The sequence below is a fragment of the Syngnathoides biaculeatus genome, chromosome 15, assembly GCF_019802595.1.
Source record: "Syngnathoides biaculeatus isolate LvHL_M chromosome 15, ASM1980259v1, whole genome shotgun sequence".
In the NCBI taxonomy this organism is placed as follows: Eukaryota; Metazoa; Chordata; class Actinopteri; order Syngnathiformes; family Syngnathidae; genus Syngnathoides; species Syngnathoides biaculeatus.
In genome coordinates this window covers 25,223,875-25,248,299 of record NC_084654.1, presented here as the reverse complement: position 1 = coordinate 25,248,299, position 24,425 = coordinate 25,223,875, and the positions used below count along the sequence as shown (strand labels likewise).

At 48.4% G+C, this 24,425-nt stretch overlaps 2 protein-coding genes and 1 long non-coding RNA gene across 8 annotated transcripts in view; 2 read left to right on the top strand and 1 right to left on the bottom strand.

The window, feature by feature from the left end:
• The window catches only part of asmt2 (acetylserotonin O-methyltransferase 2), a 15,323-nt gene extending 3,583 nt beyond the window's left edge, over nucleotides 1-11,740 (top strand). For 2 of the 4 annotated variants that reach the window (XM_061843440.1, XM_061843441.1), the window contains 7 exons: nucleotides 950-1,127; nucleotides 1,382-1,511; nucleotides 1,590-1,658; nucleotides 1,728-1,846; nucleotides 2,159-2,296; nucleotides 2,766-2,888; nucleotides 10,758-11,740. In XM_061843440.1, the coding sequence (XP_061699424.1) occupies nucleotides 950-1,127; nucleotides 1,382-1,511; nucleotides 1,590-1,658; nucleotides 1,728-1,846; nucleotides 2,159-2,296; nucleotides 2,766-2,888; nucleotides 10,758-10,969 (969 nt within the window). In that variant the 3' untranslated portion in view covers nucleotides 10,970-11,740. The remainder of the gene's footprint in view (nucleotides 1-949; nucleotides 1,128-1,381; nucleotides 1,512-1,589; nucleotides 1,659-1,727; nucleotides 1,847-2,158; nucleotides 2,297-2,765; nucleotides 2,889-10,757) is intronic. The other 2 variants (XR_009798391.1, XM_061843442.1) reach the window with 2 other exon arrangements.
• Nucleotides 5,302-14,250, bottom strand: LOC133513089 (uncharacterized). Its single transcript, XR_009798392.1, has 4 exons — nucleotides 14,117-14,250; nucleotides 12,579-13,219; nucleotides 5,708-5,766; nucleotides 5,302-5,628 (listed from the first exon to the last, which is right to left on the bottom strand). It is a non-coding gene; the product is annotated as an uncharacterized LOC133513089 (long non-coding RNA).
• Nucleotides 13,181-24,425, top strand: jade1 (jade family PHD finger 1). 3 transcript variants are annotated; one of them, XM_061843437.1, is made up of 11 exons: nucleotides 13,181-13,314; nucleotides 13,667-13,817; nucleotides 16,306-16,388; nucleotides 16,512-16,579; nucleotides 17,756-18,098; nucleotides 18,587-18,798; nucleotides 19,502-19,669; nucleotides 19,771-19,887; nucleotides 20,238-20,849; nucleotides 22,470-22,587; nucleotides 22,758-24,425. In XM_061843437.1, exons 2-11 carry the CDS (start codon nucleotides 13,774-13,776, stop codon nucleotides 23,669-23,671), a joined length of 2,679 nt encoding a protein of 892 aa, XP_061699421.1. In that variant the 5' UTR covers nucleotides 13,181-13,314; nucleotides 13,667-13,773; the 3' UTR covers nucleotides 23,672-24,425. The 3 variants fall into 3 exon arrangements, with proteins under 3 accessions (XP_061699421.1, XP_061699422.1, XP_061699423.1); XM_061843438.1 differs by lacking the exons at nucleotides 13,181-13,314; nucleotides 13,667-13,817 and adding an exon at nucleotides 14,572-14,738; XM_061843439.1 differs by lacking the exons at nucleotides 13,181-13,314; nucleotides 13,667-13,817 and adding an exon at nucleotides 14,800-15,350.

The following is a 24,425-nucleotide window of genomic DNA, read 5'->3' as shown; positions in this document are numbered from 1 at the left end:
CCCGTTACAGACCAGTCCAACCACAATTGTGCAAAGGGAGCAGGTTAAAGTCATGACTTGTCGACAGGATACATTACTAATACGAAGAGAGATTGGGTGTGTCCCAATAACAGTACAAAGGCAAAAAAATGTGTGGGTTCGCTGGCCAAGAATTTAATGACTTCATTGCAAGAGGGAAAAAACTGTTTGAATGCCTGCTAGTTTTGACTCGCGTGGATCGGTAGCGCTTACCTGACGGAAGGAGCCCGAAGAGCTGGTGGACGGTCCGGAAGGATCCTGCCTGCCCAGGACCCAGTTCAAGTTGCGTGCAAGTCTTCAACAGTGGGCAGGGTGGCGCCGACAATCCGTTCAGCGGTTTTGCAGTCTCAGTTTATCCTTTTTTTTTGTGGCGGCCCCAAACCAGAACTGTGCTGGAGGTACACAGTACTGATTGGATGACTGCGATGTAGAACTGTCTCAGCAGCTCTTGTGACGGGCCGTGCTTCCTCAGAAGCCGCAAGAAGTTCATCCTTTGCTGGGGTTTTTTGAGGATGGAGTTCATGTTTGTCTCCCACGTCAGGTCCTCTGAGACTGTAATTCCCAAGAACTTGAAGGTCTTGATGATTGACGCGAGACAGTTGGACAGTGTCAGGGGCAGCTGTGGTGAAGTCCACAATCTTCTCTCAGTCTTTCGAGTGTTCAACGGCAGGTTGCGTTGACCACCTTCCTGTCGGTACGCAGACTTGTCGCCGTCTTCGATGAGGCCAATGACCGTGGTGTCATCTGGGAACTTCAGGAGTTTGACAGTCACATGTCTCGAGGTGCAATCGTTTGTGTAGAGCGAGTAAAGCGGAGGAGCAGAGGGGAGAGGACACAACCTTGGGGTGCCCCGGTGCTGATAGCGCACGTGGATGAGCTGGTGTCCCCCAACCTGAGCTGAAAAGTTTGTACCGCACGTCTGTCCGTTCAGGTGATCTTCTCGGCTTGCGAGCTGGGCATCTTCGACCTCTTGACGGCGCCCCCGTGTGCCCTGACTGCCCAACAGGTGGCGGTGTCGTGCAACGCCAGCGTGGGCGGAACAGAGCGACTGTTGGACGCTCTGGTGGGCATGGAGTTACTCCACGTGGAGACGCAGGAGGACGGGACAGGTGACGACCACCACCACTGCTACTACTAGTAGTCGACCATGACCACTACTACAGGCCCTTTTCTATTGATAGTACTACTACTACTACTACTACTACTACGTCCTCCACTAACAGCAACACAATTATTAATATTACTACCACAACCATCACAACTACTGCTACCACTTCACCTCCCACCATTTCCCGTCTGGACTTTAGTCTTGGAAAAAGTTTGGCCTCGCTCTTAACACCTGACATCTTTTGTCCGGCTTCAGCTCTCTACAGCAACAGCGAAGTGGCCAGCATGTACTTGGCCAAAGGCGGCGCCAAGTCGCTGCACCACGTGGCGATCTACCGGTCACAGACGGGCTACCAGCTGTGGAACAACCTAGCGGATGCCGTCAGGTCTGTGTGAAGATTCGGGTGTAAAAATTGCCTGATGCTTTTCTTTTGTTCTTTGCGTCCTGCAACTTCTTCTCACAGGGAGGGCAAGAATCAGTACCAGAAGGCCTTCGGCATCCCGCCCGAGGAGGTCTTCCAAGCCATCTACAGGTGGGTCTCCAAAGGGAGGACCGTCACATTTCTTGTGTTTACACGACACCACCGCCGCACGTTCGCCAGGTCCGACAAGGATATGTTGAAGTTCATGAGCCTGATGAACTCCTGCTGGGTTCTGGACGGACACGACGTGGTGATGGCGTTCAGCCTGGCCGGCTTCCGTGACATCGTCGACCTCGGAGGTAAGAACACGTACGGCCTCGGTAGAAAGTTAGCACACTAAAAGCTAGCAGCCATGAAGGATACACACGATCAAGCCCATTTATTTATTTATTTATTTATTTATTTATTTTTGTGTACAGTATACAGTAATGCTCGCCATTTTTGGGGGGGAATAGAATGAATTTCCAACCATTTCTCGGTAGCTTCAAATGTTGACATGAATATGCTGAGAACCCAAACCAAAGCGTTTCCCCCGACGTGCATTCCCGATGTATTGTATCGTTTCCGAGTACAGTACGAGTCGCTTACTGTCCCTGGTCCCGACCCCCCAGGCTGCACGGGTGCGCTGGCCCGCGAGATGACCAAGGCGTACCCGTCGTCCTCCGTCACCGTGTTCGACATGCCGGCGGTGGTGGAAATGGCCAGGAAGTACTTCCTGCAGGCGGACGACACCTTCGCATTCCAGAGCGGTAGCCAACTGCCGTCCTGCCGCCCGTAAATGCAGTACCAGGCACCTTTTTTTTTTACTGTAATTCCAAATACAGCAGACTTTTTTCATACTCACGGATCGTCGTCAGTTCTCCGCCCCCACAGCCACCACCTTTATGTTTGTTTTTTTATTTTTTTATTATTATTCTTTTGTTTGGGGAACCAACCCTGAAAAACGCCCACTGTCCATTTATCCCCACTTATTCAAGACTTGTCGGGTTTAGAAAAAAAAGAAAAAATCCCAAATTCGAGCCGGTCCCCCACACCCTCGCAATGGCGAAAGCTGAACAGCACCATCTGCTGGACGCGCTGAGGCGTTGCTGTGTTCGCCCGGGCAACAGAATTTCTAGTACTGACAACGGGATGCGTGTACTGGTACCGTATTCACAGCTGAGAACGGCACTCTGTCCGATTTATAAAATCCGTGTTTCGGCTTGTTCCCTCTTTCAGGAGATTTTTTCCACGATGAACTTCCTGTCGCCGACTTGTACGTCCTGGCTCGCATCATCCACGACTGGTCTGAAGACAAATGCGTGAATCTTCTCAAGAGGATCTGCGACGTCTGCAGACCAGGTGAGGCCCCCCTGGCGGATTGTCGCACTGGACTTGATCACGCGTAACTTTCTTTTCTTTCCTATTGTTTCGTTATTATTGGGGCATCGCATCGCACCTTACCGATCCATCTCCATAAATAACACATTTATTGAAATGGGATACTTTCATTGATTTGATTTACATCTAACTATGTTAAACAAGTCAGGACACCGCCCCTTTTTGGTTTTTTTTTTTTTTTAGCCACCCTCTTTTCAAGTGAGCAGACATAAGTGAGTAATATTTCATATTTGTTGGCATAACCCTCCCCCACAATAAATGCATCAAGGCTGCGACGCGTCGACTTCACCGGATTGTAGCGTGTGGCGTGTTCTTCCTTTGAAATGCTTTTCCGGGCCTTTAGCGCTGCCGCTTTCAGTTTCTCCCTTCAAGAAGTAAAATCCATTCTCTATTGGGTCAAAGTCCGGTGAGTGACCTTCCACGTTTTTGTTGTGTTTTTGGGTCACCGTCTTGTTACATGATGAAGCTTCTCCCGAGGAGTTTGGATGCATTTATCGAGAAATTGTCCGACGAAATTCAAACCTAATCCGATAATCGGATTCAAACGACTCGTTCAAGTCGCTGGACGTTTTACCCTTGAGCCAAACAAAGGCAGTTTTGGCTGGCTTTGAAAAACATTGTTGATATCGCTTATCTTACAAGCTCCAGTCAGGTTTTTATCAAGTAAAAATGTTGGGGGCGCAATTGCGCTGCTCGTGCACCGGCACTTTCTCGACTTGATTTGAGCTCCGTTGCCAAGGTGATCCGACGGTTCCCGTAGTTGGTTTCGTACATGCCTGAAGCGCAACTATTATGCGACCATATTTCTGTTTGTAGACAAGTGTACTTCCTGACACTTTGAAGTACTTATTTGGCTCATTTTGTGTAGCTTCAAGATCCATCCATCCATTTTCTGAGCTGCTTATCCTCATGAGGGTCGTGGGAGTGCCGTCAACAAGCAGGAGGCAAGGGTGAACCCCGAACCGGTCGCCGGTCAATCGCAGGGCACACGGAGACAAACGGCCGCGCTCGCAATCGCACCCGCGGGGCAATTTAGAGTCACCAATTAATGCGGGCAAACCGGAGAGCCCCGAGAAAAGCCACACAGGCACCGCGCAGGCGGGGCCGGGATTGAACCCGGGACCTCAGAACCGCTTCAAGATATGCACCAATATTGAAATTATTGCTTCTTTTGTGGAGTTGCATTGCAATCGTGGCAACACCGTCGCTATGGAAACCTCTTCCTGAATCGAAGACAAAGACAAACTCTTGGCCAATTTTTTATTTGCTTCAGCTGGGCACACGTTCGCGGGAAATTTCCACGGCGACACACGTAAACAATCATCAACATAGACAACAACGCAGAGAGAGAGAGAGAAATTCACCACAGACAACATTTCACACGCAGTCCATCGAATAAGTGCAAAGTCAACACGTGACGTCAGGTCGTCATCGTCAAGGTGATCCCGTTCCAGAATCGGAATCATCACGTCCTCGCCTCGACTCTTGATGGCGACGCGTTGTCCGAGGTGAAGCTTAACAATAACGATAAGTGGGCCTTATGGGGAAAAAAAAAAAAATGGTGGTCGTAGGGATCAAATTAGTCATGTGGTGTGGGTGTGAGTGTGGGTGGGGTCAAGGTTGGGTGGTGCGAGAGTGGGTAGTGTGGGTGGAGTCAGAGTGGGTACTGTGGGTGGGGTCAGAGTGGCTAGTATGGGTGGGGTCAGAGTGGGTACTGTGGGTGGGGTCAGAGTGGCTAGTATGGGTGGGGTCAGAGTGGGTACTGTGGGTGGGGTCAGAGTGGCTAGTGTGGGTGGGGTCAGAGTGGCTAGTGTGGGTGGGGTCAGAGTGGGTACTGTGGTTGGGGTCAGAGTGGCTAGTGTGGTTGGGGTCAGAGTGGGTACTGTGGGTGGGGTCAGAGTGGCTCGTGTGGTTGGGGTCAGAGTGGGTACTGTGGGTGGGGTCAGAGTGGCTAGTATGGGTGGGGTCAGAGTGGGTACTGTGGGTGGGGTCAGAGTGGCTAGTATGGGTGGGGTCAGAGTGGGTACTGTGGGTGGGGTCAGAGTGGCTAGTATGGGTGGGGTCAGAGTGGCTAGTGTGGGTGGGGTCAGAGTGGGTAGTGTGGGTGGGGTCAGAGTGGCTAGTGTGGTTGGGGTCAGAGTGGGTACTGTGGGTGGGGTCAGAGTGGCTAGTATGGGTGGGGTCAGAGTGGGTACTGTGGGTGGGGTCAGAGTGGGTACTGTGGGTGGGGTCAGAGTGGGTAGTGTGGGTGGAGTCAGAGTGGGTACTGTGGGTGGGGTCAGAGTGGCTAGTATGGGTGGGGTCAGAGTGGGTACTGGGGTGGGGTCAGAGTGGCTAGTATGGGTGGGGTCAGAGTGGGTACTGTGGGTGGGGTCAGAGTGGCTAGTATGGGTGGGGTCAGAGTGGGTACTGTGGGTGGGGACAGAGTGGCTAGTGTGGGTGGGGTCAGAGTGGGTAGTGTGGGTGGAGTCAGAGTGGGTACTGTGGGTGGGGACAGAGTGGCTAGTGTGGGTGGGGTCAGAGTGGGTAGTGTGGGTGGAGTCAGGATGGCTGGCGTGAGTAATGGAAATGTGGTCGCCAGTACTGTATGTGCTATAAGTCAGCTGTTCATCGTCGGTGTAGACGTCTGCCGTCGGTGGTCCGGCTGGTTCCGGCGCTGGCGCCGTTTCCTGCGCCCGAGTCAAAGGCAGGCTGACGGTTCCTGTGACGGGGCAGTTTCGCCAGATGTCAGCGTGACATGAGTCGCTTTCTGAGGTTCTGAGGGCACATTTATGACTCACCAAGCAGCAAAAGGACAAGAGTGACCGCCGGGAAAGTCGTCATTGTGTCCGATGATGACCTGGAAGACATCGAAAGGCGACGTTCAACGTTCACCTGGAGAAAGTGAAAGGAGGGTTCGGGTCCAATTTCACTTTGGATCAGAATGTTCTGTCACAGGTGCAGCGGTCCAACTGTTCTCTGCGCCGACCTTTCCTGATCCGGACCCGACAAACATTGTCGACGTCGCTCTCGCGTCTGACTGCGCCGACGCCGTCGGACAGACAAACGTCCGCTTTTACTTGACTCGTCAAAACGCGACACGAAATATGCCCGACAATAATTTAAAGTACGGAGGACCGCTGCATTTCTGGCCATTTTTTTAAAAAACGGTTTTTTTTTCCCTCTTTTTTTGGGGTTTGGGTGGAAATTCGAACAACTTGCAATGTGCGTCGATTTCCACTGGTTTTTGCTATCCGCGGTCAGGCGCGGTCCGGTCCGTCGTCCCTCTCGCAAAAATTGGGCCTCAACTATTTGTGTTGATTGAAAAGTGGTCGAGATGACGAAAGGTACTGACCGTGCTGAACCGAGTCCGCTTTTGGCTGAGTGATGTGGATCTCGCGCTGCCTCCCAGCTGGAAATAAGACATCTGCTTTGCGCAGCCTTTCTTAAGGTGAAGCATTTCCTCAATTTAATTTCCTCTGGCTCTCCTCCAAACTGCTATTTTTGTTTTCTCTTGGGCGGGCCTTGTCAAGCAACATTGTTTCTTTATATAAATTCATAAATGAACAAGCATTCCGCCCGTCGTTAAACGGCGGGTGAAAAGGTTCACTTTCCCTTTGTGCAGCGCGCCGTCCACTAATCCATGCGTTGCGTGGGCGCTGCGAAAGCGCGACGCGGCGCTTCCTTTCCATTTGGTTCTCACGCTTTGCTTCCTATGAGGTTGGCTACCTTATGAGAATGCTTGGCAATGCGTTCGAAACTGGTTGGCGAGTGGCATTGACACAACATAAATCTTGAAAATTCCATTTGTGCAAATGTGATGTGGCCGATAAGTAGTTCAACGTATCAATCCGCGTACCATTTTCAAGTGCAAGCGTCACTACAGACTCTTAACAGACGGAAATATGGTCAGATTATAGTTGTGCTTAAGGCACGTACGAAACAACGTGGAACCGTCTCCGTCGCCTCGTGGAGAAACCGCCGTGCGCAAAGCGGCAAATGAGCGCAATTGTGACCAAACGCGAGTATCCTTGCGGTGATCGGGAGACGCACACCGACGTTGCTGACCTGGACTGATCCAGACTGGACAATGTTTAAGATTGTGGCAAGAAATGGTTTATGTACGGAATCGTATTACTGCCACACCAAAAAAAAAAAAAAAAAAAGATCGCGGCTCGCATAATAATGTGAAACTTATCACATAATGATGTGAACCTTTCACATCATTATGTGAAACTTTTCACAAATTCACATCATTATGTGAAATATTTCACATAAATATTAAACTTAACACGTCACATAATTAGGTCCAAAGTTTAATATTTATGTGAAGGTTTCACATCATTATGTGATAAGTTTCACATGCATATTAAACTTTTCACCTGGAAAACCAGGGGTTGTGGGTTCGTATCCCACTGGGGCCTCCACTCCCCGAGAAGGGTTGCGTCAGGAAGGGCATCCGGCGTAAAAATTGTGCCAAACATATATGAGCGTGTCATCTGAGATGACACGCTGTGGCGACCCCGAAAGGGACAAGCCGAAAGAAACAAACATGAAACTTTTCACCTAATTATGTGAAACTTATCACATAATGATGTGAAACGTTCACATAAATATTAAACTTTGGACCTAATTATGTGAAAGTTTCACATCATTATGTGAAACATTTCATATCATTATGTGATAAGTTTCACATAAATATGAAACTTTTCACATAATGATGTGATACGTTTCTAATGCAGCCCTATGGGGGCACAAACCAGTGTAATCTGTAGGCCGGCCCCAAGCCCGGATAAATGCAGAGGGTTGCGTCAGGGAGGGCATCCGGCGTAAAAACTGTGCCAAACAAATATGAGCGTTCATCTAAAGAATCCCATACCGGATCGGTCGTGGCCCGGGTTAACAACGCCCGCCCCCGGCACTGCTAACCTGCAGGGCGTCGGTGGAAATTCAGCTACTGTGGGTCGAAGACAAAGAAGAGGAGGAAACCGGATCCAGCGTCAGAAGAAAAAGAGGAATGCACAGAGCCTACAACTGAGTGTAGGGACTTTGAATGTTGGGACTATGACAGGAAAAGCACAGGAGTTGGTTGACATGATGATTAGGAGAAAGGTTGATATTCTGTGCATCCAAGAGAGCAGGTGGAAAGGTAGTAAGGCTAGAAGTTTGGGAGCAGGGTTTAAATTATTCTACCACGGAGTAGATGGGAAGAGAAATGGAGGAGGGGTTATTTTAAAGGAAGAGCTGGCTAAGAATGTCTTGGAGGTGAAAAGAGTATCAGATCGAGTGATGAGACTAAAATTTGAAATTGACGGCGTTATGTATAATGTGGTTAGCGGCTATGCACCACAGGTAGGATGTGACCTAGAGTTGAAAGAGAAATTCTGGAAGGAACTAGATGAAGTAGTTCTGAGCATCCCAGACAGCGAGAGAGTTGTGATTGGTGCAGATTGTAATGGACATATTGGTAAAGGAAACAGGGGCGATGAAGAAGTGATGGGTAAGTACGGCATCCGGGAAAGGAACTTTGAAGGGCAGATGGTGGTGGACTTTGCAAAAAGGATGGAGATGGCTGTAGTGAACACTTATTTCCAGAAGAGGGAGGAACATATAGTGACCTACAAGAGCGGCGGTAGAACCACGCAGGTAGATTATATTTTGTGCAGACGATGTAATCTGAAGGAGGTTACTGACTGTAAAGTAGTGGTAGGGGAGAGTGTAGCTCGACAGCATAGGATGGTGGTGTGTAGGATGATTCTGGCGGTGGGTAGGAAGATTAAGAAGACAAAGGTAGAGCAGAGAACCATGTGGTGGAAGCTGAGAAAGGAAGAATGTCGTGCGACCTTCCGGAAAGAGGTGAGACAGGCTCTCGATGGACAACCGAAGCTCCCGGAAGACTGGACGACGACAGCCAAGGTGATCAGAGAGACAGGCAGGAGAGTACTTGGTGTGTCATCTGGTAGGAAAGGGGAGAAGGAGACTTGGTGGTGGAACCCCAAAATACAGGGAGTCATACAAGGAAAGAGATTAGCAAAGAAGAAGTGGGATACTGAGAGGACTGAGGAGAGGCGAAAGGAGTACATCGAGATGCGACGTAGGGCAAAGGTAGAGGTGGCAAAGGCTAAACAAGAGGCACATGAAGACATGTACACCAGGTTGGACACGAAAGAAGGAGAAAAGGATCTCTACAGGTTGGCCAGACAGAGGGAAAGAGATGGGAAGGATGTGCAGCAGGTCAGGGTGATTAAGGACAGAGATGGAAATGTGTTGACTGGTGCCGGTAGTGTGCTAAATAGATGGAAAGAATACTTTGAGAAGTTGATGAATGAAGAAAATGAGAGAGAAGGAAGAGTTGAAGAGGCAAGAGTGAAGGACCAGGAAGTGGAAATGATTACTAAGGGGGAAGTCAGAAAGGCATTACAAAGGATGAAAAATGGGAAGGCAGTTGGTCCTGATGACGTACCGGTAGAGGTATGGAAGCAATTTGGAGAGATGGCTGTGGAGTTTTGGACCAACTTATTCAACAGAATACTAGCGGGCGAAAAGATGCCTGAAGAATGGAGGAAAAGTGTTCTAGTTCCCATTTTTAAGAACAAAGGGGATGTTCAGAGCTGTGGGAACTATAGAGGAATAAAGTTGATGAGCCACACAATGAAGTTATGGGAAAGACTAGTGGAGGCTAGACTCAGGACAGAAGTAAGTATCTGCGAGCAACAGTATGGTTTCATGCCTAGAAAGAGTACCACAGATGCATTATTTGCCTTGAGGATGCTCGTGGAAAAGTACAGAGAAGGTCAGAAGGAGCTACATTGCGTCTTTGTGGATCTAGAGAAAGCCTATGACAGAGTACCAAGAGAGGAACTGTGGTACTGCATGCGTAAGTCTGGTGTGGCAGAGAAGTATGTTACAATAGTACAGGACATGTATGATGGCAGCAGAACAATGGTGAGGTGTGCCTTAGGTGTGACAGAGGAATTTAAGGTGGAGGTGGGACTGCATCAGGGATCAGCTCTGAGCCCCTTCCTGTTTGCAGTGGTAATGGATAGGCTGACAGATGAGGTTAGACTGGAATCCCCTTGGACCATGATGTTCGCAGATGATATTGTCATATGCAGTGAAAGCAGGGAGCATGCAGAGGAACAATTGGAAAGATGGAGACATGCACTGGAAAGGAGAGGAATGAAGATTAGCCGAAGTAAAACAGAATATATGTGCGTGAATGAGAAAAGTAGAGGGGGAAGAGTGAGGCTACAGGGAGAAGAGATAGCGAGGGTGGACGACTTCAAATACTTGGGGTCAACAATACAGAGCAACGGTGAGTGTGGTCAGGAAGTGAAGAAACGGGTCCGAGCAGGTTGGAACAGCTGGCGAAAGGTGTCTGGTGTGTTATGTGACAGAAGAGTCTCTGCTAGGATGGAGGGCAAAGTTTACAAAACAGTGGTGAGGCCGGCCATGATGTACGGATTAGAGACGGTGGCACTGAAGAAACAACAGGAAGCTGAACTGGAGGTGGCAGAAATGAAGATGTTGAGGTTCTCGCTCGGAGTGACCAGGTCGGCTAGGATTAGAAATGAGCTCATTCGAGGGACAGCCAAAGCTGGATGTTTTGGAGATGAGATTCGAGAGAGCAGACTTGGATGGTTTGGACATGTTCAGAGGCGAGAGATTTCGCACTGGAAGTTTCTCGTTTGTGCCTCCGTTCGCCGCGGTAAACGCAAAGTGACTTGAAGAACAAAGCGGAATCTGACGCGTCGGTCCGCTCAGACGTACTTTACGTGCAGCGTCGCCGCTCGGCATGACCGCGATTTTGATTTTTTTGTGCGCTTTGTTTTTGCTTTTTCCCCGCGTCAGGCGGCGGCGTTCTGCTGGTGGAGGCCACGCTTCTGGAGAGCCGGCGCGGGCCCGTCCACACGCAGCTCCTCTCGCTCAACATGCTGCTGCAGACGGAGGGCCGCGAGCGTCCGGCGTCCCAGTACGCCGGCTTGCTCCGGCGCAGCGGCTTCCGCGACGTCCAAGTGTGCCGCACGGGCAAGACCTACGACGCCATCTTGGCTCTCAAATAGGAAGAAACGGGATTCATTTGCGTCTGCGCGTCCTCGTCGATTGAGGTGACCTTCGTGAATCGATGCGTGCGGATGAAAATAAATGACGGCCTCACACGGTTCCACGACCAAATCAATCGCGTCGCTAATCAGGGGCAGGCTTCCGCCGCCCGATTGATTGCGGTATGGCATCTCAATAGATGACTTCTTGCGCTTTTCGCGTCATCTTTTTGCATCTGAAGTGGTATGTCGTGCGTCGTCTTCTTCTTCTTTCGCAGCTCAACCGTCGTCACGCGTGACCTCCCTCACCACATCCATCAACCTTTCCTTTGGTCTTCCTCTCTCTCTGTCTCTCGCTCTTCTGCCCGGCGGCTCCGTCCTCGGACTCTGGCGTCTCGTGACGTGTCCAAACCGCCTAAGTCTGCTCTCCCGATCGAACCTCGTCTCCAAAACGTCCGACTTGGGCTGTGCCTCCCTCTCATGAGCTCATTTCTCATCCCGTCCAAGATGTCCAACCTCAGCAGCTTCCTTTCTGCCGCCTCCAGTTCTGCTTCCTGCGGTTTCGATACGTACATCTCAAGAGATGACATTTATGCGAATTAATCAATTGAGTTGCCCGCCCTCTGCGCCAGTACCCCAATGATCACTTTTCACGTTTAGAGTAGTCGTCGTTTTCAATAGGAAAAAGAAAATGGAAGAAATCTTGGTGATGGTGTGATTCTCCTTTTATTGTTTATGGTGACTGGGACTGTCAGCTACTTGTAGTATTAAATGAGCTTTTATGGCGATCCACTTTTTCTTGATGCTTATCATCTTTTGTGACCAATGGGGCCGCACCCCCTTGCAACTTTTGGCTCATAGAGATGCCATTTTACCCCGCTACGGCGCTACGCCCAGACTTCCGCAATTTTGCCCTCGGCGTGTACGGTAAAAACGCCCCGAAAATCAGCAGCGGAAAAAAAACGGGGGCGCCCCCAAATACGTTCGGGCCTCGACACTGCGACGTGGAGTGACGAAAGGGGGGGGGGGTCAAATGCCGCAGAATGAGAATAGCCAAACGAACAAAACGCATTCTCAGCATAGATCAATCGGGTCAGCACCGGACCGGGCGGTCGGATCCGCCAGTCACCTTAAACACGACGTGGAGCGTATGGAATTGGGCTCGCTTCGTCGTGCGAGACAAAAGCTGCGATCAGGTTTTGCAACAAACCGGCCAAGCAATGACGAGGCTGCCAAATTTCAGGCGCCGGCGTCGCCGCCTGAGGGCGAATTGCTCGCTCACTGGTCACTGCAACAAATACGCAAGAGGACGACGGCGCCACACGAAGTCCGGCTAAACCGTGACGCAAGTACGACGAAATCTTGTCATCCTGGAGAACGGCACGCCGTTGACAAAGCGCACTTTCGACCAAAGCTCTCCGAAATAAAATCGACTGTTGGATTTGGACGAAGACAACATAGTTTACACAAAAAATAACGTTTGATTTTGACAACAACAAAACAGCTGACAGATTAGGCCGTGTTTTATTCCGTACAACTTTGACTACAGTACTCGCACTAGCTTGTTAGGCTCCGTCGCGTTTTGTAGCCTGTATTAAAAGTATGTGAAGACACTTCCAGCAAGCCTTACGTGAACGCCCCCTCCTGTCCTGAGGTGACCACCAACACTCGTTTATTTCCCACCATTTTTTCTTCTCATATCGCAATCGGCGTTGTCATCCCCACGGTAACGAGCATTTCAGTTGACCAGATAAGAGAAAATCCCGCTGACCGTAAAATAACGGAATCCACGATTTTTTTTTAAACACCATTTAATAACAAAAGGTTTCATTTCAAAACAGTGCATCGCGAAGGTGACTCATCAGAATCATACAAAAACACACGGGGAATTTTTCTCTGGCAGTCGGTTCTGCCCTGGTACGACGTTCGGGAACAAAGAACTGGAGACATAAGAACTTTTCCTTATAAGTCACAGATCTGCAAGATGTAAAGTCTTCTTCATTTACAACAGGTAGAAGATAAGAGAACAGTTATTTAGTTTCATTTATGTACCGCAAATTACTTCAGTTTGGCTATTCCTGGAAATTTGGTGAGCTAGTTTGGTTGGAAATCTCCATTTATGCAGCAAGCCAGACGCACTGTCGAACCCAGGTAGGAAGCGATCGGTACATCGGCGATCGTCTAGTCGAGTCTCTGTCGGTGACGTCATCCCCGGTAAAACTGGAACCAGGGGTCGCTCAGTGAAGAATCCGGATCAAGGAGAAAGTCAAACTCAAGAGAGAAGAAATCAGAATCGAGACAACGGACCTCAGAAAGTGCTTTTGCAAAAGTCTTCCAGTATTTGAATTGTGTGCTTGCTTTGTCAGGTGCCCACAATAATACTTTTTACGAGCCCTACAATATTATTATTTTTACCTCTTCAACTTTTACACTCGTTTCTACGTAGTTTTGAGTGACCTGGCGCCATATGTTAGGTGATAAAAGATTTAAAATACCTTTTAAAAAATGAGATAACACTGTGCCTTTAAGAGACGAGATAACGACATTTGCCCCAACAACGGAATTTGATTGAGAGGTTATCCGCCATGCGCGTTAATATAGCAAAGAATAGCGATGACATGATTCTGTCAACAAGTCCAAGGGATAACTAAAATTACGAATATTAAATCCGATTATAATGTTTTATTTTTTTTTTATCTCTACGTTGCTGCCCTCCAGCGGCCTTGAGTGGCCACTGCAGCCGAAGTGGGCTCGCCTCCTCGGCGCGGCTACGCCCACCGCCCCCCCCCTCCCCGGGTCCTCGTCTCAGTGTTTGTGGATGTGGAATGCGGGTCAAGTGGAACGCCGAGCCCGAACTGCGCCTCGTACCGTACGTACCGTCCACACCGCGACGCTCCGCGAAAGCGGCCGGACGACAAGACGTCGTCATTTTAAAATGGCGCCAAAGCTTCACCTCGACCAGTGGCTCGCCGCGTCCGCTGCCGCTGCGGACCTCAGCTGCTTAGCAATGGCGGCCCCTGTTAGCCACACATTCGTGACGACTTCCAGCTCGGTGGCCGTCGCTTATCTTTAGCGGCGTGTCCCGAACGAACTACGAATCCTCAAATGTCGACCGATGCCGAGTTGGATCGTAAATTAAAAAAAAAAATATATATATATATATCTCACCAATTGCAAGTTCAATTGAAAATGCTAGCGATGCGAGCTAGGAACGCGTTAGCACGGGTTTGCTAACGTCGTCTGCCGGCGGACTTTTTGAAAAGTAGTCGGAACCGTTGGTCCTCGACGTGAATTTTCAAGATTATTCCCGAGTCGCGACCAACTTTTACGCACGTTAACAGCTATAAATGACATTTTGAATCGTTCGGTTGCCTTTGAAAACGTATTTTAAACGTTGCCTGATCATGTTAAGTGTCTTCCAGAGCGCATCATTACGAAACGAAATATCTTTGCATTTATCTCCTCTTTTTTTAGGAAAGCATAACCTTGGTAGTTTGTCTTATTTTTAAGGGATCAGAGATGCAAGCTTTCATCTTCCAGGGAGTCCCATAACGTCGTCAACCGGCGGACTTTATTATTATTATTTTTAAACAAGTCATTTAAACAGTTTGTCATGGCGTGGGTGGTTTTAGAGCGATAGTGCCTGCAAAATGTCGGAAGGTGTACATTTAATTGTGGGAATGGGATTACGAACAATTTAAAAAAAAAAAAAAAAAAAACCATGATGGAATATTCCACTGGAGGCGCTGGTCGGCGGCTGGGCCCTCATGTTTTGTAACGACACTGACAGGTTAGCGTCGCAGCTAATGCTAACATCTGAACTTGGCATTAAATAAACCCGTTTTTTCCCCCTAAAAATCCAGGGGAAAAAAAGCGGGTTTTCTTTGTATCCGTGGTATTAAAGGTACTTGGTTCTGTGTATGTGTTCATATTTACGGCGTCATACGGCACGGCGTCGCTCGCTGTTGTTAGCTTCGTGGAAGATGTACCCCGTACTTGGACAGGACCACCTCGCGACGTTTAACCCCTAATGCCATCGAATATTTCTCAGTATTTCGACTTTAAATTCCTCCTTTACGTTGCTGCTACCTGTTGTGAGTTAACGCCACGTCAGATAAGGTGTTTTGAACACTTTTGGGGTCATTTCCCTAAATGTTTTTGGGGATTAGCGTGGCCGCGTAAGGCTCAAAACAAATTTATTAGTTCAATCGTTTTTTGTTTTTGTCGTGTGTGAGATGTGAGCCAACATGTCGTCTTATACACAGAAAGCAATACTTTGGCTCTCAGCCTCAGGGGAGGTGTTTGTTTACCACCTTACCGCATAGCCACAATACTTCTGGTATTGTGTCACACAAACAAACTCACTGTATGACTCTATGCACTGATCAGCGAATATTACATGGTAACTAAATGCGTTATTGTCATGTTTGTAAATAATGTAATGTATGGTGTAACAAGCTTGAACATGTTGTTAGATGTGATTTTCCATGCTGTAAAAGTGCCAAAATTTTTAATTTGCTTGACTTTGTTTCAAGTCTAGCAGGGCCGATCACCAGTTTGAATGCTAAATGGAGGGAAAAAACCCCAAAGATACTCGCACCAAATTTAAGGTGCAAACCAATGAGATCTAATAGCAAAAATGTTTATGAATAGGTATTAATGTAATGTTGTCAACTAAGTTGACGTTCTGTGTGGCCTTAATGAGCCACAAGGCAGGGAAAAAATGATATGAAACACCCAGAAACAAGTGTGTATGTGTGGGGGGAAAAAAAATATTGCCGTTAGCAATTTCAAAGTCGGAATTTTGGATATAAACTTCATTATCGAATTGAGACAAAAGCATTAATAAATCTGCTTGTGAAGCATATACTCAATACTCAACAAATGGATTTTATTATGGTCATTCTTAGAAATATTGTTTAGTATGGCTAAAATATGTGTTCAATCTTGCCAAATTTGTACTAGTTTTTAATGTCATGCATTTCAGAAAGAAATAAGTCAGTTAACGAAGGTAATATTTCAAGTTTTATCGAGGAAAAAAAATAGCATTTCTACATCATAAAATGTTCTTCCCATGCGCTAACGTACCTAGGAGAATCCCGTGCATGTATCAAGTAGTTGGCGCGGTCCAATTCTGGTTGTTTCGGACTTAGCACGTTGTATCAAATTGTCTGTCTATGCTTGGAAAGTCACACGAAAAGCAATTTACATTTTAGTTGCTTTTGTTGACATCACGTCTGCATGGTAATACACCTGCACAACCTTTTGGCTAAGCTGTTTTTTGTTTACTAATCGTATTTCGGGAATGATTGGTTTTTTCTCAAGATGACGTCCCTTTCCCTTTGTTTTGTCCTCAGTGTGGTGAAGCTGGAGCTCCTCAGACGGCCCGCCATGAAGAGAAGTCGGCACCCCAGCAGCAGCGACGAGTCCGACAACGCCAGTAAGGTTTTTTTTTTTTTTTTTTTTTCTCATTGGTGCCGCCGCCAAATATAGAGCAAGAAAAGTAGCTAGACGCCGTCACGTATGAACTAGAGTTCATTCAACTGAATTGTTTACTGCTCAGGCAATTCCACCTGCTGGTCCCAGACTTCATCGCAGGCCAGGAGAGGACGCAGACAGAAACCGTCTGAGGTGCGCAGTCGTCGCAACGCTCATAAATGGGAATATATTTGCCGATGGCGCATATGCTGCTGTTTGACTCGACGTCCTCAGATAAGTGCAGGACAGCTGCCCTTATCTCCTGTTCCCACACCCTGCAGCGCGGGGGCCAATCAAATTAAAGCAAAACATGAGGCAGCTTGATTCTGATTGGCCGTCTGCTCCTCAGCTGACTGCAGGGTTTGGAAAGTGTACAAAAGGCAAAAGAAAAATGTGGAACGCGCAAACAGTTTTTTTTATGAGCAGAAGAAAACATTCTGGAGCCACAAGTAATACATATTTTGCACATGATGCGATTTATATTTGTTTTTCCAAAAGTAGTGTATACTTTTTACTCATTTGACACTTCTTAAGAGCCAAAATAAAATGATAGCTCAAAATTAAACGTCAGTTACACAAATGATTCTCATTTGTTTGTTTTGGACAAGAACGTAAACTAGGCAGAAAACAATGGCAGGGAGTTTTCTGTCTGTCGTTATCTAATTCCCAAAAAAAAAAAAAAAATGAAAGTGATTGAATTTGTTTTACAAAATAACAATGGGAAATTAAATAAGGTGAAAAAGTTACCGAATTAAAATTTATGACCGTCAAGGTATGTCTCACTTTATAAGACAATTGTGATCTGCCTGCCAGTCTTTTCAAAATAAAGAAAATACATTCAACTTGTTCAACCATCCACAAATGTAAATTAAAGATAAAAAGCGATGGGATGAATTAATAAATAATAAAGATTCATCCATTTTCAGAGCTGTTTATCCTCGAGGGTCACGGGAGTGCTTGAACCTATAAATAATAATGGTGTCATTTTGATTAGAAAATGTAACTGAGGAAAAGAACACAAATGATTGACCTTGTCGTTTTGCTTTCGAAATAAAAATATGAAATGAGAGAATGAAAATGACGTGAAATCAAAATTTTGTCATATTTTCCGCCAATTTAATACTTAAAAGAAAGTATCAAATTAGAATTGTTTGTTTTCATCATAAACTTATATATTTCTTTCCCCCCAAAATAATAACGTGCTCATGAAAATGTTTTCATGTCAATTTGAAGTCGCTTTCGGAAAGATCGGGGCCTCCGCCCCATTTGGCTTCCCGATCCACACACACGAGCGAGATGTGAGCGGCGATTTTTGCATGTCGGCTTCAGGTCTTCAGGACGGACCTGATCACCGCCATGAAGGTGCACGACTCGCACCAGCTCAACGCGGAGGATTACTACGTCCTGGCCGATCCGTGGAGGCAGGAGTGGGAAAAGGGCGTGCAGGTGCCCGTCAGCCCGCAGTCCATCCCGGAGCCCGCGGCCCGGGCGCTGAGCGACAAGAGCAAGGAAGTCATGTTCGTCAGGCCCAAGAAGCTGATCCGCACGTCGGCCGCCCAGGCCCTCGGCTACGTGGACATCCGGACTCTGGCCGAGGGCACCTGTCGCTACGACCTCAACGAGGAAGACGTCACCTGGCTGCGGGTCGTCAACGAGGAGTTTGCCAAGTTGGGTGAGTCCACCGGACGGCTCGGGCTGCTGGCGGCTTCGTCCAGTAACTTCAGGATTTGTTTATATCTGTTTTTTTTTTTTTAAGGGGCGGGGGGGGGGGGTCGGCTTTTCTAGTTCAATGTGCAAAATATGTTTGGCGACTTTTCTGTCTCAGGAGCCCAGCGGAAGCCGATCGGTTTGATTCAAGTTGAAGTTGGAAAGGGGTTTTTGTGAAAATAAATTTGGGTTTGATTTTTCTTCAGGGGAATGTGGTATATTTGTGATTCATAAACAAACTTGTGAGAACGTTTTATGTTTAATTTGTGTAAGCACAATTGGGGAAAAGCTATTAAAATTGTCGTGTTTTTTTTTTTTTTTTTTTGGTGGAAAGAAATTGGAAGATGTTTTGCATAAATCAAGGGAGGGAAAAATTTGAAATTGTGGTTTGGGAAGGGACCGCACGAAAGAATTGTCGGTTGTGTTGAGTTTCCCTAAACGTCTCCGCCTCAGCCCTGCCGCCACTGGACGAGTTCGCCATGGAGCGCGCCTTGGAGGAGTTTGAGCGCCGTTGTCACGACAACATGACGCACGCCACCGAGACACAGGAGGGCCTGGGCATCGAGTACGACGAGGACGTGGTGTGCGACGTGTGCCAGTCGCCCGACGGGGAGGACAACAACGAGATGGTGTTCTGCGACAAGTGCAACATCTGCGTGCACCAGGTCAGGAACCCGAAAGTTCAGTCAGCCGTGCCAAATGTTCATCTCACGAGTGCCGCAACTTGTTGAAATTTTTGGAGGGGCGGGCCGCAAAAACTTGACTTCGTAGATTGCTTCGGACCCCCGCAGCTGTGGCACAGGAGAAAACGATGCATGCGAATAATTTGGACCGCACGGCAAAATAGATGGCAGTCGTCATCCCGCAAGGACAATGCAGAAAAAGAAAAGGAAAAATGTTAGCGCACTTCACGAACGGAAGAGGAGTGCAACAAGGCACTCTCCAGGCTGCAGCATACGAACGTACTACAATGTTTGTGATTTCAACTGAACTACGTCTCATAAATCAATTTTTCTTCTTTGAATTTGCATCTTTTTGACGTGGCACTTCAATTTAAATGGTTGGGGGATGTTGATTTGACTTGAGTGTGTTCACAGTCAAGAAAGCATTGCGTTACTAAAAGACGTGAGCAAACTTTACGGAAACCTCTTTTGTTTTAAAACAAAAACCAAATATAGAACATGCACATTTTCAGCAAGTTTATTCAGTTGAAATATGAATCAACAGCATCTTTATTGTGACTTTTTTTTCATTTGGTGATGCGAAGGTAAATGTGCAAGATTCAGGTGAAGGTCATGCGGTACCCTGACGTGGTTGTCAGTCGCCAAATTTGTCAAATTTTAACGGTTTTGGCAACTGCGTTTTCAGGCATGTTACGGCATACAAAAAGTGCCAAAGGGCAGCTGGTTGTGTCGGATCTGCGCCCTGGGCATCGTGCCAAAGTGCCAGTTGTGCCCGAAGAAGGGCGGTGCCATGAAGCCCACCCGCAGTGGGACCAAGTGGGTCCACGTCAGCTGTGCCTTGTGGATCCCAGAGGTGACCCGTCGGGCTCGAGCTCGCGAATCTCATCCGACCCGTTTGTGGGTTTTTTTTTTTTTTTTTTTTTGAAGATCTTGTCTCTACTCACCCGCCTGCAGGTGAGCATCGGGAACCCCGAGAAGATGGAGCCCATCACCAACGTGTCGCACATTCCCAGCAACAGGTGGGCGCTCAACTGCTGCCTGTGTAAAGAAAAGATGGGAGCCTGCATCCAGGTAGGTTCACTTTCCGGGGGGAATTGTTTGCCCTCCAAAATAAAAATATACAATTTAAACTATATGTAGAGTGGGAGCCAGAAATGTACATACACTGCAAAAACACACATTTGTTTTTTGTCCCACTGTCTGAAGTCAAATCAGGTGAAACCTCCTGTTTCAGGTCAGTCAGGATCACCAAAATTATTTTAATTTTGTTTGATGCCACACTGAGAGAATTTTAGTTTCTTCGAGGTCAAAGGAAGCCACAGTGTTAAAACTACTAAATGGTTCAGCAAATGTGTGTATCTGGCTGTCTGTGTAGTATCTTAATGTTTGCGTGGACTAACACCCTCCATCTCCCACCACAGTGCTCCGCCAAAAACTGCCGCATTGCCTTCCACGTGACTTGCGGCCTCCACTCCGGCCTGGAGATGACCACCATCCTCACCCAGGACGACGAAGTCAAGTTCAAGTCCTACTGCCCCAAGCACTCTGGCCTTGAGGGCATTGACTCTGGGGAGCGGGACTCCAGCGCTGAGGTAGAAAATGAGGAAAGCCTCGGGAGCAAGAAGGGCAAACGGAGAGGAAGGGTTAGAGGGGACAAGGAAGAGGACACGGCCGCCCCCGGCCACATCCCCCTTGCCTCGTCGTCCCCCTCGTCGTTGCAGTCGTCCCTGTGTCTTGTTCGTCAACGTGACCCGCAGGAAAAGCGCGTCAACGTCCGCAAGATGAAACTGCAAGAGATGGAGGAGGTCTTCTACCAGTTCGTGGACGTCGAGGAAGTGGGCCGTCACCTCAGGATGGCGCCCGAGACAGTCGACTTCCTGTACCAGTACTGGAAGCTGAAGCGCAAAGCCAACTTCAACCAGCCGCTGCTCACGCCCAAGAAGGACGAGGAGGACAGCCTGGCCAGACGTGAGCACGAGGTGTTGCTGAGACGCCTGCAGCTCTTCACGCACCTCCGCCAAGACCTGGAGAGGGTAGGTGACCCCAAGACAGCTTACGAAGCCCCGAGAGAGGGCGAAAGACCAATGAGGAGGACTGGAGACCACGGGAACTGATTGGGGTCATCCGGGGCGCAGGGTAAGGTGCTCAAGAGAGGGTAGGTGAACAGAAAAGCTTAGGGAGTGTACTGGACAGAGCTTGTGCATGCTGACGAGAGTGAAAAGCAAGAGGAGGAATTCTTGGGAGAGTGTTGGTGAACCTTGGAGAGGATCTGACCAATATTGGTATGAGTCCTTGTGAGAGCGTGAGGGCCACCTGGTCCACTGGTTAAGATAAGAGACATTTGGAGGAGTCAGTTGCAGTTTGTGGAGAAGGCAGGCAAGTCCTGGAGGTCGTAGGGGCTCCCCGTTTAAGGGTAAAAGACAATTGGAAGTGTTGTTGAGGCCCAGGGTATGGGACCACATCAAGGAATGTAACTACTGGAGAGGGAACGGACCTTTTGGGGAGGAAGGGTGGTTGCCCCTTGGAGACGATGAGAAACAAATCGCGAGGGTCCTCGATGGAAGATGAGATGACAATAGAATACTTTAGCCCTCGGGAGGGAATAAACCCTCTCGGGTGAGTCAGTGACCGCTGGAGAGAGCAGCTGGCTTCTGGGGAGGGGCAGGATCCCCTGAAACGTGAAACTCAAATATCGGGTTCTTTAGGGAGGTCAAAGGACTACAACAGAGGGTAGGTCTTCACCTGTAAGGATGGTGGGCCCTGGAGAAGGTGAAAGACCATGGGGGAGGATTAGTGACCACCGTAGAAGCTGCTCTTATGAATAAGGGTGGTCAACAATCATGAGGGGGAAATCTACTGGTCTTCTGGGGGCCAACGACAAAGGGTCGGTAACAATTGAAAAATGTCGATTTGTTTAGATCGCTGCAAAGGGTACAAGACCATTTGTAAGGTCCTCTAGAAAGCATCGGTAATTGTTAGAGAGGCTGAACTACAATTGTGGTGCTCTGGACAGTGTGATGGACCACAACAGATTGGGTGACCACCAGAAAAGGAAAGAAGCCTCCTCTGAGGGTGGTGGTGACCCTTGGAAAGGGTAGAATACAATCACTATAGTTCTTATAAGGATGAGAAGGGGATGAAGCAGAGGGTAGGAGACCGCAGGAAAGGCTTAAAGACCTTTGGAAACGTTCTTTAGAGAGGATGAGGATCCTCAACAGTCAGTAACTCCTGGAAAGGCCAAGTTACTACTGGAGAGGTTCAGGACCTCAGAGGTGGGAAAGAGACAAAAGGATCTTAAGTCCTGTGCACAGGGTTAAAATTCCATTGGAGGGGGTATGTAAACCCTGGGAAGGCTAAAAGACCCGAGATCCTCTCGAGGCCCAACTTTTTTGGATGACTAAAGCTGGTAGGTGCCCACTGGAGATGGTAGCCTTTCACCTCAGTTGTGATGATGACCCCTAGAATATGAAAGACCAGTGAGTGGTAGCGGTCTTATAACGACTCCAAAGTGTAGATATCTTTGTCTACAGGATGGAGTTGATCTTGAGGGGACGAATCGTATCCTCAGGGGCTTACGTGTTGGACGAGGGGGAGTACAGGGCAAGAAGCAGACAACAACATTTAACTTTGTGACCCCGGTCCCGCCCTCTTAGGTCCGCAACCTGACCTACATGGTGACCCGGCGGGAGAAGATGAAACGTTCCATGTGGCGAGTTCAGGAGCAGATCTTCCAGCACCAAGTCCAGCTCATAGACCAAGAGCTCCTCAGCAGTGAGTTTCTCTTCTGTGTCAATGAGTTTTGTATTTTCATTGATATTTTTAAACACATGGGCCATGAGTAAACTTGAGCAAATGAAAATGCTTGGTGAGGCGGACCCCTGTTGTACTAAACTATTCAACAAATGTCAAATTTAATGCTACGTCCATAATTTTGTCACCAGGTAATCCGTCAGAGCAGGATCTGCAGAGTCACTTCTCTATCCTGGGCCTGAGCACTCAGCGGTCCCAAACTCGGACCCCGTGGAACCACTCGGAACACAAGACCAAACGACGATCCAAGCAGGACAAGGGGAAATGGCGTGAAAGGAAAGGACGCTCTGACTCGCCGCCGGTATCGAAGGACGACTCCAGAACCCCTGAGGCCAAACCCTTGCAGGTCAATGAGTTGGATCAGGACTCCAGGCCCCCAAACCACCCTAACGACAACCTTGTTCTTCGGCCCATGAAGTCCCCGAAGCAGGAGGTGACCGCTCAGGAAAGCGTTAGTGTGAAACTGCACAGAAAAAACGTTCGGATCGAGGCCCTGGTGCCTGAACAGCTGCGAGAAAAACAGTCTGAGCATGACGACCGGAAGCGGAAGCGTTGGACTGAAGTTTCAGAGGTCTCCGCCGCAGCCCTGAAGGGCCGCTTCGGCTCCAAGGGTCTGGACAGAACCATTTCCATCCGACTGGTAGATATTAGATCATCGGACGCTGGAGAAAGCAGAAAAAGGTCTGGGAATTCTGACGTCATCAACCACAGTAAGCTAAAGGACGCCCCTTTGGATGTCCCCCGGGTGTCCAATGGGTCCTTGAAAGGCTGGGGGAAGTTCCGGATCCCCAAGCGCAGCGAGAAGAACGAGCCGGAACAAAGCAAACTCTTGCTGCGGCCGCTCACCAACACGCCTCCGCCCGGGCCCCAGCACCCTCGGACCCGCCTTCGTACGGGGGCCGAGAACGAGGGCGGCGGCGGCGGCTCCCCCGAGGCGCCGGAGCCCTGCTTGAAACGATGCCACTCGCACCAGCTGAGGGGCGACGCCTCCCTCAGCCGACGCTACGGCTCCGACATCATCCGGCGCGGCGTCCTGGCGTCCTGACCGGGCGGGCTGGCTGGCCGGGGAATGAATCAATGATTGATTGAATGATTGAATGAATGAACGGACGAACGAATGAACTCTTAACCTTTTTAATTTTCTGAAAACTAGAGCTGATATTTATTTTTTACATGTAACATAAACTGGTAAATATTAGACTAATTGGAGACACTTTTGATGTTGCCCCGCGAGGCACCGCAAGCTGTCATGAATTATGATTTTTTTTTTTGTCAAAGGGTGGAACATTTCCAGGAAAATGTTGAAAAGTTTCGGAATAATGGGAAGTTAAAATCGGAAACATTCATGTCCAAAAATCCTGTATTACCGTAATTATTGGAAGTCGCTGGTAATTTCAAATTTGCAGCCAAACAAAAAAAAAATGGACCGGGCAAAGAGTCGGAACCTCTTTCAACTCGAGTGAGGATGAGCGGCTTGGAAATTGGACGGATGAGTTTTACTCCAGCTTTTCAAATTTCCGCGGGAAGTTTCCGACCCTCGTCGAAAGTACGTGTTGGTGTTTTTGCGCGGCGCAGGAAGTAACGGCGGCCCTTTTGGGACAAGTTTGATTTTGTCCCGTTAGCGTCCGTGCCGCGTGCCTCACTTGGTTCAATCGTTTGCACTACGATGGGCTGGCCAGTTATTTTTACACCAGACAAAAATATTTTCTATCTTCGGCCGCTGCTGTACTGCTGTTATGCAAAACTCGCTCTTGTTTTGTCTTTTGTCTGAAAAGACAAATAAAAGAACAAAAACTCGA